This window comes from Sphaeramia orbicularis, chromosome 8 (genome assembly GCF_902148855.1).
Source record: "Sphaeramia orbicularis chromosome 8, fSphaOr1.1, whole genome shotgun sequence".
Classification (NCBI taxonomy): Eukaryota; Metazoa; Chordata; class Actinopteri; order Kurtiformes; family Apogonidae; genus Sphaeramia; species Sphaeramia orbicularis.
Window position 1 is genome coordinate 53,533,304 of NC_043964.1, and position 12,906 is coordinate 53,546,209.

At 36.3% G+C, this 12,906-nt stretch overlaps 1 protein-coding gene across 6 annotated transcripts in view; it reads right to left on the minus strand.

Moving 5' to 3' along the window:
- The window catches only part of LOC115423968 (neurabin-2-like), a 91,888-nt gene that overhangs the window by 14,895 nt on the left and 64,087 nt on the right, over positions 1–12,906 (minus strand). For all 6 annotated transcript variants that reach the window (XM_030141019.1, XM_030141020.1, XM_030141021.1 and 3 more), the window contains 3 exons: positions 10,798–10,918; positions 7,290–7,394; positions 3,080–3,215 (listed from right to left, as the gene is read on the minus strand). In XM_030141019.1, coding sequence (XP_029996879.1) covers positions 3,080–3,215; positions 7,290–7,394; positions 10,798–10,918 — 362 coding nt within the window. The remainder of the gene's footprint in view (positions 1–3,079; positions 3,216–7,289; positions 7,395–10,797; positions 10,919–12,906) is intronic.

A 12,906-nucleotide genomic window follows, 5' to 3' on the forward strand; every position in this document is an offset into this window, starting at 1 on the left:
TGCAGACTGTTTATTAAAATAAGGTATTACCCTAACGATATTTATCTGCAAGTGTTCTGTATAATCAGCAGCTGCTCTAGCGTTAGCTGGTTTTCAGTCCATGGAGTGCAAGAATAAATGAATACCAAATACTAGGCCTGTAACGGTACATGTACCGAACCGTTTGGGTACACACCTGTTCAGTTCGGTACACAGCTGTACCCAAACGGCACAGTATGAGGAGAAAAAGAAAAAGGAATGAAAGACGTTGTTCGATGCGGAACTTTAAATCCGCGCAAGTTCCACACAGACATATGGAACTAGCGCACAATGACTTGAAATATGAAATAGCTGCTTCCATAAGGTTAAAAAAACCCAACAAATATGATGTGAACCTGAAGGGAAGAGACTGAAGACCCTCCACCATCAGTCCAGTCCAGTTTGGATCAGTACAGGTTCAGGTGAAAGACAACAACCAGGAAAGAGAAGACGGACGTTGTTTGCCGCCTGTGAACTACGGTAGTTCTACAACACTGACACTAGCTCTGTCTCACTCTCTCTCTCTCTCTCTCTCTCACACACACACACACACACACACACACACACACACACACACACACACACACACACACACACACACACACACACTGTATAATAGAGAAATAGAACCCGGGAGGTGGAAGTTGGAAAGGAGCTGAAAGGATGTAAAGTTTCACTTTCGTTTCACGCTGGCGTTAGTTACGTTAGTTATGGACCGAACCCCCACGTACCCCCCCCCCCCCCCATGCGCCTCCGACAAAAAAAAACAAAAACAAAAAACCCCTCTGTGTTTTTGACAAGTCACACCCTGCACACATGCACACACACACACACACACACACACACACACACACACACACACAGAAGTACACAAAGTGTCCTAAACAGTTTGTTCTCTGTCCTAAAATAAATAATTAGGTTAATTTATTTGTCAGTGTTTCTCTTCAGTTTGTTTAAACAGAATACCAGTTTGACCTCTTCTTAATGTTGCACTTTATGTGGAATTTTTTTTTTGTTATTTTTCTGCAGAATGTGAACTGACAGAACTGTGATTAGATTTTTGTTGTTTGTTCAAAACTCCCTTTCAGGGAAAAGTGCAATACTGATGTTTAAAATACATTTAGTAATATTTTATTACCTCCGCCAAGGAGGTTATGTTTTTGCCAGGGTTTGTTTGTTTGTTTGTTTGTCTGTCCGTTAGTGTGCAACATAACTCAAAAAGTTATGGACAGATTTGGATGAAATTTTCAGGGTTTGTTGGAAATGGGATAAGGAAGAAATGATTAAATTTTGGTGGTGATCGGGGGTGGGGGGGCCCACGGGGGGGGCCACTGATCAGCCTTGGCGGAGGTCTGCGCTCTCCGAGTGCTTCTAGTTTGCTATTTGATTTATAGCAGCAGAATTATATTATTCCTGTTTTTCTAAATTCTGTTGTCTCCAAAAATCTGTGGAAAAATGTTAAAAATTCATGAATGCATTAAAGATATTTTGAGGGGTTTTCTTTCTTCCCGTACCGAACCGAAAAAAACCAAACCGTGGCTTTGAAAACTGAAAATTGTACAGAACCAAAAATTTTGTGTACCGTTACAGGCCTACCAAATACAAATCCAAATATACAAATGACATAAAAGGTAGAACAGCTTCTCTTTCCTTATGCACCATTCTTCCTCCTCTGTTTCCCTCAAATAAGCGAAGAACAAAAACCTTCGGTGATAGAAATGATTGTAAATGAATATAACGTATGGTCCGACATGCTGGTTTGTTTACATCTAACTCCCACAATTCCTTGCGTTCAGGCAGTTTGGTGTGACTTGTCTGGAACGTTACAAAGTCGTGAGTCGTGGTTTGAAGTCGTGACTTACGGGCTCAAAAAACACCTGGAACGCAGCGTAAGTAAGAGTACTTTGTCTTGTTGCATATTCGAAATAAACTAAACTCAAATAAAAAAAAGAAAAAGAATGACACAGAATTCTAATCATTAACTTTCTGGAAAATGTTTCCTCATGTTTTAAATATTCCAGAACTGTAATTAGTTGTAATTAATGTTCAGACGAGGTTTTCAGTCACTGGCCTAAATATGATCATGGTCTGACCACTAGGTGGAGACAGTGGGCTATGTTTCCATCTGACAGACCATGTGGTGGCACATACACGGACATTTTGTTATAAACACACACACACACGCACACACACACACACACACACACACGCACACACACACGCACACGCACACACACACAGACACACACACTGAATACACACTGTAACCTCACACTAGTGTCCTTTTGTCTTTCCATCTGTTCATGGGGCTGTTCTAGTGCAGCTCAACCCTGACTTTTTCTGTGGTTCTGTGGATGTGGACTTTCTATGGTTCTGTGGATGTGGACTTTCTGTGGTTCTGTGGATGTGGACTTTCTACGGTTCTGTGGATGTGGCCTTTCTGTGGTTCTGTGGATGTGGCCTTTCTGTGGTTCTGTGGATGTGGACTTTGTGTGGTTCTGTGGATGTGGACTTTCTGTGGTTCTATGGTTCTGTGGATGTGGCCTTTCTGTGGTTCTGTGGATGTGGCCTTTCTGTGGTTCTGTGGATGTGGCCTTTCTGTGGTTCTGTGGATGTGGACTTTGTGTGGTTCTGTGGATGTGGACTTTCTGTGGTTCTGTGGATGTGGCCTTTCTGTGGTTCTGTGGATGTGGACTTTGTGTGGTTCTGTGGATGTGGCCTTTCTGTGGTTCTGTGGATGTGGACTTTGTGTGGTTCTGTGGATGTGGACTTTCTGTGGTTCTGTGGATGTGGACTTTCTGTGGTTCTGTGGATGTGGCCTTTCTGTGGTTCTGTGGATGTGGACTTTCTGTGGTTCTGTGGATGTGGACTTTGTGTGGTTCTGTGGATGTGGCCTTTCTGTGGTTCTGTGGATGTGGACTTTGTGTGGTTCTGTGGATGTGGACTTTGTGTGGTTCTGTGGATGTGGACTTTGTGTGGTTCTGTGGATGTGGACTTTGTGTGGTTCTGTGGATGTGGACTTTGTGTGGTTCTGTGGATGTGTTCACATGTGCGCAGGTACCTCCTCGTCCTCGTCCATGTACTGCTTGTATCTCTGCTCCATCATCTCTCTCTGCCACCTCTCCTGTTCCAGAGTCTGCTGGATCAGCTGAGCCACCTCACTCTGCTCACCTGGCTTCTCTCGGCCAATCGTAAACCTGGAAAAACAGCCAGACAAGTCAACGATAAACCACACACGAACCACACTGGAAAAAAATCTAAATCTGACCACGTGTATTTTTCTCATTTCTGGTCCGAATATTTCATCAGACTTAAAATCAGACAGAATCACCTACAGAAGAACTTTTCAGTGAGATAGAAGAACTGATTTATAGACAATAGGTCTGGAAAATCTGATTTCAAGAAATTATACCAAGATAATTTCCACTTGTTCCATTGGCAGATTTTTTTTTTTTTTTTGCTTAATTCAAGATTTTTTTTTGTCTTAAAGGTGCAGTCTGTGTGAATTCTGTTCTCAGTCGTTCTAAAATGGCCTTGACTGTCCCAGACATGAAGGAATCCTGTTCATTTCCATCCTGATCTCACTGACAGTAGTAGTCCAGACAGAAGATTCACATTTAAAGCTCAGTGTCAGCCCCCTAATGATGTTTAGGATGTCACTGTGTGTTTTGGTCTGAGGCTCCGCCCATCACCTGTCTGCCAATCACAGAGTCAGTACCTTTGTTCATCCAGGTTGGCAGTTCCACTGAGCTGCAGCTGAACATTTATGAGCACAAAAGTCTGAGCTGAAGAAACCCAGAAGGACTAAAGGGATTATGAACAAATACGACAAACAGACAAAGAGAGAAAAGAAACAAGGAGATGATTTACAAACAGACGACTGAAAGAGGAGAAGAATTAGAAGACCGACGCCGGCTCTGCCTTAGTCTGACCACCGGAAGAACCACTGAGAGCCGGGACCGCCGTCTGCACCCGGTCCCAGACCGGTGGTCTGTGCACCTGGTCCTGGTGAACAGACCTGGTACTGGTGAAGAAACTGCCAGTCCGGGACTGGTGACTCTCTGGGACTCACCGGGACTTTCTCTATCTCCTGAATCTTCACAAACTTTCATTTGAGTGGACAGGACGTTTGTCCTGTTCTGTTCTATATCAGACTGGTTCTGTTCTATGTCAGACTGGTTCTGTTCTATATCAGACTGGTTCTGTTCTATATCAGACTGGTTCTATTCTATATCAGACTGGTTCTGTTCTATATCAGACTGGTTCTGTTCTATATCAGACTGGTTCTATTCTATATCAGACTGGTTCTGTTCTATATCAGACTGGTTCTATTCTATATTAGACTGGTTCTGTTCTATATCAGACTGGTTCTGTTCTATATCAGACTGGTTCTGTTCTATATCAGACTGGTTCTATTCTATATCAGACTGGTTCTGTTCTATATCAGACTGGTTCTATTCTATATTAGACTGGTTCTATTCTATATTAGACTGGTTCTGTTCTATATTAGACTGGTTCTGTTCTATATCAGACTGGTTCTGTTCTATATTAGACTGGTTCTGTTCTATATCAGACTGGTTCTGTTCTATATCAGACTGGTTCTATTCTATATTAGACTGGTTCTGTTCTATATCAGACTGGTTCTGTTCTATATTAGACTGGTTCTGTTCTATATCAGACTGGTTCTGTTCTATATCAGGCTGGTTCTATTCTATATTAGACTGGTTCTGTTCTATATCAGACTGGTTCTGTTCTATATTAGACTGGTTCTGTTCTATATCAGACTGGTTCTGTTCTATATCAGACTGGTTCTGTTCTATATCAGACTGGTTCTATTCTATATTAGACTGGTTCTGTTCTATATCAGACTGGTTCTGTTCTATATTAGACTGGTTCTGTTCTATATTAGACTGGTTCTATTCTATATCAGACTGGTTCTATTCTATATCAGACTGGTTCTGTTCTATATCAGACTGGTTCTGTTCTATATTAGACTGGTTCTATTCTATATCAGACTGGTTCTGTTCTATATTAGACTGGTTCTATTCTATATTAGACTGGTTCTATTCTATATTAGACTGGTTCTGTTCTATATTAGACTGGTTCTGTTCTATATTAGACTGGTTCTGTTCTATATCAGACTGGTTCTGTTCTATATTAGACTGGTTCTATTCTATATCAGACTGGTTCTGTTCTATATCAGACTGGTTCTATTCTACATTAGACTGGTTCTGTTCTATATTAGACTGGTTCTATTCTATATCAGACTGGTTCTGTTCTATATCAGACTGGTTCTGTTCTATATTAGACTGGTTCTGTTCTATATCAGACTGGTTCTATTCTACATTAGACTGGTTCTGTTCTATATCAGACTGGTTCTGTTCTATATCAGACTGGTTCTGTTCTATATTAGACTGGTTCTGTTCTATATCAGACTGGTTCTATTCTATATCAGACTGGTTCTGTTCTATATCAGACTGGTTCTGTTCTATATTAGACTGGTTCTGTTCTATATCAGACTGGTTCTGTTCTATATTAGACTGGTTCTGTTCTATATCAGACTGGTTCTGTTCTATATTAGACTGGTTCTGTTCTATATCAGACTGGTTCTATTCTATATCAGACTGGTTCTGTTCTATATCAGACTGGTTCTGTTCTATATCAGACTGGTTCTGTTCTATATCAGACTGGTTCTATTCTACATTAGACTGGTTCTGTTCTATATCAGACTGGTTCTGTTCTATATCAGACTGGTTCTGTTCTATATTAGACTGGTTCTGTTCTATATCAGACTGGTTCTGTTCTATATTAGACTGGTTCTATTCTATATCAGACTGGTTCTATTCTATATCAGACTGGTTCTATTCTATATCAGACTGGTTCTGTTCTATATCAGACTGGTTCTGTTCTATATTAGACTGGTTCTATTCTATATCAGACTGGTTCTGTTCTATATCAGACTGGTTCTATTCTATACCAGACTGATGTAGAATCAGTCTGGTGATGTTTTTTGTATTAAATCTCTGGTGTGGTGGATTAGTGGAAACACCCGTAGTAGACGCTCATGCTGGATGTGTCCACCCCCAGTCTGGAGGGGGGGGCAGAGGATACCAGGCTCTCCAGTATTTGAATGTGACTGCAGCACCAGTTTGGGCCACAGTCCTACATATGACACCTTTAATTCAAGATTTCTTTTGCTTAATTATCTCCACCAAGGAGGTTATATTTTTGCCGGTGTTAGTTTGTTTGTTTGTCTGTGTGTGTGTGTGCAAGACAACTGAAAAAGTTATGGACAGGTTTGGATGAAAATTTCAGGAAATGTTAAAACTGGCACAAGGAACAAATGATTAAATCTTGGTGGTGATTGGGGGGGGGGGGGGGGACTGATCTGCCTTAGCAGAGGTCTGCGCTCTCTGAGTGCTTTTCTAGTTCAAGATTTTTTGCTTAATTCAAGATTCAAGAGTGAGATATAAGAACTGACTGTTAGACTATAGATCTGGAAAATCTGATTTCAAGAAATCTTACCATGATAATTTCCACTTGTTCCATTGGCAGTTTGTTTTGCTTAATTCAATGGATTTTTGAAAAGGAACAGACTAGTGAAAACAATATTTTGGGAGATATTAGTCATTTTGAATGCTTGAATTAAGCAAAAAATCTTAAATTAAGCAAAAAATCTTAAATTAAGCAAAAAAAAAAAAAATTCATGAATTAAGAAAAAAACATCTTGAATTAAGCAAGGAAATCTTGAGCTAGTACCAATTCTTCACCAGTACCAGGTCTTGAGCAAAAAATCTTGAATTAAGCAAAAAAAAAAAAAAAATTGAATTATGCCAAAAAATCTTAAAGTAAGCCAAAAATCTTGAATTAAACAAAAAATCTTGAATTAAGCAAAACAAAATCTGCCAGTGGAACAAGTGGAAATGATCTTGGTCAGACTTGTTGAATCAGACTTGTTTCCAGCTCTATTGTCTATAAATCCGTTCTTCTATCTGACTGAACAGTTCCTCTGTAGATGACTCTGTCTTACTTTCAGTGTGATGACCTTTAATGTCTGTTTTTTAATGATAACATCCGCCTGCACAGTGACCACAGGTGGACTTTAGCTCTAGTGCTCCAGCCTGGTCCACTCCATCTGTCCTGTTTAAGGTGCATGTATGTTGTGCATTGTCCCTGTCTAAATAAACAAGTAAAATGAAATGAAAAAAACGTTTTCTGCAGAAAACCCAGTGAAGACAGGATATGCAGGACAGTGTGTGTGCGTCCCAGACCTGACGGTGCCGGAGGTGTTTCTGAGGACGGAGGCAGCGAAGCTCTGAGTGACGCCCACCAGGCTGGTCCCATCCACCTCCACTATCAGGTCATTCACCTGGATCCTAAAGACACACACACACACACACACACACACACACACACACACACACACACACACACACCAGGACAACACAATGCATATGTTACAACTCTGAATTTTTGTGTTTGTTTTAGGGTAAAGAAAAAAAAAACAACTTACTTTTATAAACTATCCAAACAAAAAAGATGTGAATAACCTGAAAAAACTGAAATTTCTTCAGAAAAATACGTGCAATTTTAACAATATTCTGCCTCCACTTCTCATTAGTCCATGTGCATTCTGGATCAGATCTACACAGACACTAAACACTGAGGAACAGGCAGAAAAGAGTTCAAACTGTTGAATTTTCTTTAGACATTTCAGGTTGTTCATATTTGTTCAGGTGTTTCACATTTTTTTGTTACAGGATAGTTTATAAATGTCAGTATTTTCATAATTTAATGGGGGTTTTTTGCACTAAAACAAACAAAAATTTGAAGTTGTTAATTCAAGATTTTTTGCTTAATTCAAGATTTTTTTTTGCTTAATCCAAGATTTTTTTGCTTAATTCAACATTTTTTTTGCTTAATTCAAGATTTTTTGCTTAATTCAAGATATTTTTTGTGTAATTCAAGATTTTTTGCTTAATTTAAGATTTTTTTTTTTTGCTTAATTCAAGATTGTTTGCTGAAGTCAAGATATTTTTTGTGTAATTCAAGATTTTTTGCTTAATTCAAGATTTTTTGCTTAATTCAAGATTTTTTTTGCTTAATTCAAGATTTTTTTTGCTTAATTTGAGGTTTTTTTTGTTTAATTCAAGATTTTTTGCTTAATTCGAGATTTTTGCTTAATTCAAGATTTTCTGCTTAATTCAGGATACTTTTTTTGCTTAATTCAAGATTTTTTTTTTTTTACTTAATTGATTTTTTTTTTTTTTTTGTCTTAATTCAACATGTTTTCCTTAATTCAAACTAAGTTTTTATTTATTCATTTTTTTGCTTAATTCAATTCAAAACTGTGGAATTTTTGACTTTGTAAAAACATCCCAGGGGCCACATTGGAACCTTTGGCGGACCGCTTTTGGGCCCCGGACCACATGTTTGGAACCCCTGCTCTACATCATCAGCTACATTTGACCTGAATTAGAGTTGAGGCTCATATTTGAATGTTTTGTGAAGTCCGTTTGTTTTCCTCTTTGAGATAAACCATGTGACTACAGCGTTGGTTTACCACACACACTCAGGACTTTCACAACCAGTCATCTTATTATTGTTTTTAGCTTCTGTTCGCTAACACATAGTTAAAACTTAGTAACACCATTAACCCTTAAAGACCCAGACTTACTTCTATTACAGTTCCCACATGAAGTTTTCCCTGTATTTCACCTTTAAGTGGTTTATCACCATTTATTTTAATATTATTCTCTGTATTTGGTTTTTTTGTCCAGTGAAAATCATGTTTTCCTATATTTAATTTACTGATCATGTACAGTTGTGGAAAAAATGATTAGACCACCTGTTGTTTTCTTCAGTTTCTTGTTTATTTTAATGCCTGGTCCAACTAAAGGTGCATCTGTTTGGACAAATATCATGATACCAACAAAAATAACTCATAGTAGTTTCATTTCAGAGCTGATATCTATGCATTTAACATGTTTTCTGGATAAAAAACAAAATGACTTCAGTTCTTCCATCAGTTTCTATGACTACATGGTGTGGTCACATGACACAGGAGTTCGGACTGGATTGCATAACCATTGTTTTTATGACTTTTGATGGTCTAATAATTTTTTCCACGACTGTAGATGTTCATAAAAGCTCAGACTAAAGTTGTGGGTAATTATATCAAAAATACAGAAAACTGAAGAAAAAGTGACTTTATCAGCAAAATATATTATAAACTGAACATAAACCCAGAGTGTCCATCCACTGTCACTGATCCAACTCATGGGTTTGACTGGAGAATCACTGTTGTTTTATTAATTTTATTAATTTTGGATTTTTTTTTTTTTTTCAATTTAGTTCAGTTTGTGGCTTATTTTGTTCATGTTACTTATTATTTGATTGAATTATTAATATTTGTTCATTATAGTAATTACTTATGCTCTTTTTGTTTACTTTGTTGCTTATTTTATTTGTTTTTATTTACATTCTTATAAATTTTTCGCTTATTTTGTTCACTTTATTTATTATTTTGTAATTTTTTTGATTAATTTTTATTTATTAATATAAACAAACCCCGTGTGTCCATCCACTGCCATTGATCCAACTCCATGGGTTTGACTGGTGAATCAATAGTTAAATTTTTAAAATTAATTTTAGTAATTTTGGATTTTTTTTCCCTTCAATTTAGTTCAGTTTGTGGCTTATTTTGTTCATGTTACTTATTATTTGGTTGAATTATTAATTTTTGTTCATTATACTAATTACTTTTGCTATTTTTATTCATTTTGTTGCTTATTTTATTCGTTTTCATTTACATCCTTGTAAATTTTTTGCTTATTTTGTTCATGAAATTTATTATTTTGTAATTTTATTGTTGATTTTACTTATCAATATAAATAAACCCAGTGTGTCCATCCACTGTCACTGATCCAACTCAATAGGTTTTACTGGTGAATCAATGTTTACATTTTTTAATCAACTTTAGTAATTTTGAAATTTTTTTTCTTCAATTTAGTTCAGTTTGTGGAATATTTTGTTCATGTTACTCATTATTTCATTGAATTATTAATATTTGTTCATTACACTAATTACTGTTGCTCTTATTATTCATTTTGTTGCTTATTTTATTCTTTGTTATTTACATATTTGTACATTTTTTGCTTATTTTCTTCACAGTATTTATTGTTTTGTAACTTTTTTGTTGATTTTTATTTATTAATATAAATAAACCCAGTGTTTCCATCCACTGTCATTGATCCAACTCCATGGGTTTTGATGCTGAATTAATGTATTTACATGTATTGACAGGATTAATGGATCATCAGGTATGAAACAGTTTACATCAGTAACTGGATGTTTGGGTCTTTATGGGTTAAAAACATAATATTGTAGTTTTTTCTGGTAAATTCTTTGGTGATATGGTTTATTTCTATGTGCAGGGGAATGCTAGCAGTTTCCCATCATCTCTTCTGACGACAGCTAGAAGAAGTTAGTTAACAATAAACACACAATAAATTAAAGTTAACATACAATTATTACATAAACTCTGTATTGGAGCTGTACTTTTGTCAGGTGAGTTTTTGCTTTTTTTTTTCGTCATTTTTCCTTGAAACCATTTCTGCGTACCTAAAAACCAGGTTATCAGTGCTAAACCTTCACCAAACACGTCCCTGGATTCATCTGAAGTTGTTTGTGTTTTTATCAAACATGTTCAGTTTGCATCATTTGTGTGCTTTCTCAGTGTTCTGGGTGTTTGTCTCAGTGAACAGGTGGGCCGTGTACCTGCCGTCTCTCTGTGCGGCTCCGCCCTCAGTCACCGTCTTGACGAAGATTCCCAGTTTCTCCAGTCCCATATCAGCTCCTGCGCCCATACCGATGATACTGATGCCCAGACCGTCGCTGTCTGGGAAAAACACACACAAACATGGACAGAATGTGACCAGTGCACGGGCACGCACACACAAACGCACACGCAAAAGCATCGAGACGCATTGGCCACCATGATGCGTGCTTGTGTCTCAAAATGTTTTTTTTTTTTTTTAAATGCAACACAGCGCTGGATGTAATACCATACGTCACCAGTGGGGGAAACACACAAGAGATGTAGTTTAACACGTAACACAATGACAAAATCTAAATCTTACCAAGTGTATTCTTCTCATTTCTAGTCCAAATATCTCATCACACTTAAAATCAGACAATCACCTACAGAGGAACTTTTCAGTGAGATAGAAGAACTGATTTATAGACAATAGATCTGGAAAATCTGAGTTCAACAAATCTGACCAAGATCATTTTCACTTGTTCCATTGGCAGATTTTTTTGCTTAATTCAAGAATTTTTGCTTATTTCAAGATTTTTTTTGCTTAATTCAAGATTTTTTGCTTAATTCAAGAATTTTTGCTTATTTCAAGATCTTTTTTGCTTAATTCAAGATGTTTTTTTCTTAATTAAAATTTTTTTTTGCTTAATTCAAGATTTTTTTTGCCTAATTTGAGATTTTTTTTTTGCCTAATTCAAGATTTTTTTTGCTTAATTCAAAATATTTTTTGCTTAATTCAAGATGGTTTTTTTTTTTAACTTAATTTGATGTTTTTCCTGCTTAATTCAAGATTTTTTTTTTCTTGATTCAAGATTTTTTTTTTGCTGAGTTCAATATTTTTTGCTTAATTCAAGACGTTTAGCTTAATTCAACATTTTTCTGCTTAATTCAAGATTTTTTTGGCTTAATTCAAGATTTTTTCTGCTTAATTCAAGATTTTTTTGGCTTAATTCAAGATTTTTTTTGCTTAATTCAACATTTTTTTTGCTTAATTCAACATTTTTTTTTTTTACTTAATTCAAGATTGTTTGCCTAATTCAAGATTTTTTTGCTGAATTCAAGATTTTTTTTGCTTAATTCAAGACGTGGTTGAAGGTGGAATCAGGCAGAACACCTGTTCTAGGAGCGACCATTTTGAAACATGAGTCAGCGTGGTCTTGCTCATTCTAGTGTGGAAATCCTCCTTCTTCTCAGCCTTTCGGCCTCTCCCTGGGGGAAGGCCTTCCTCTTTCATCTTTCATGATGACAGCGTCTTGTGAAAAAGAAAAACCCAAAGCTAAATACAGATCCATTCCAAGTTAAATTAAACCTATTTAAAAGTCCTCTTCCCTTCACTTCCTTTTCTACCTCTGTTTTTGTCTAACTGCATAAAACTGTCCATGTACTGCTTCCATCTGTGTGTAACTGATACGGGATTTTGTTTGAATAAAAAATACTTTTAAAACTAATCCTTCTTTGTTGTGCTTTCTTCAGTTATTTAAGTTGCTAACACTTAGAAAGATCAATTCAATTATACTTGATATTTTTTAAGTGAATTAAATAAACTTAACAAGTAGATGTGAAGTAAACTGAACTTCAGACTAATGATCATGTTTATGTACCTTTTCTGAGTGCAATCGTTTTTAAGATTCAATTAAATAAGATCAACTTGTCATATTTTTCAGTGCACAGGAAAAAATGCCCCTTTAAAAGCAAGTGAAACAAAATAATACAAGATGTTTTTGCTTGAATTAAGCAAAAAATAAAAAATAAAAAAAAAATCTGCCAATGGAATGAGTTAAAATTATCTTGGTCAGATTTCTTGAAATCAGATTTTCCAGACCCACCCACCCCACCAAAATTTAATCATTTGTTCCTTGTGTCAGTATCAACATTTCCTGAAATTTTCATCCAAATTCGTATATAACTTTTTGAGTTATCTTGCACACGGACAGACAGACAAACAAACCAACGCCAGCAAAAACATAACCTCCTTGGTGGAGGTAATTAAGCAAAAAAAATCTTGAATTAAGCAAAAAAATCTTGAATTAAGCAAAAAATCTTGACTTAAGCAAAAAAAAAATCTTGAA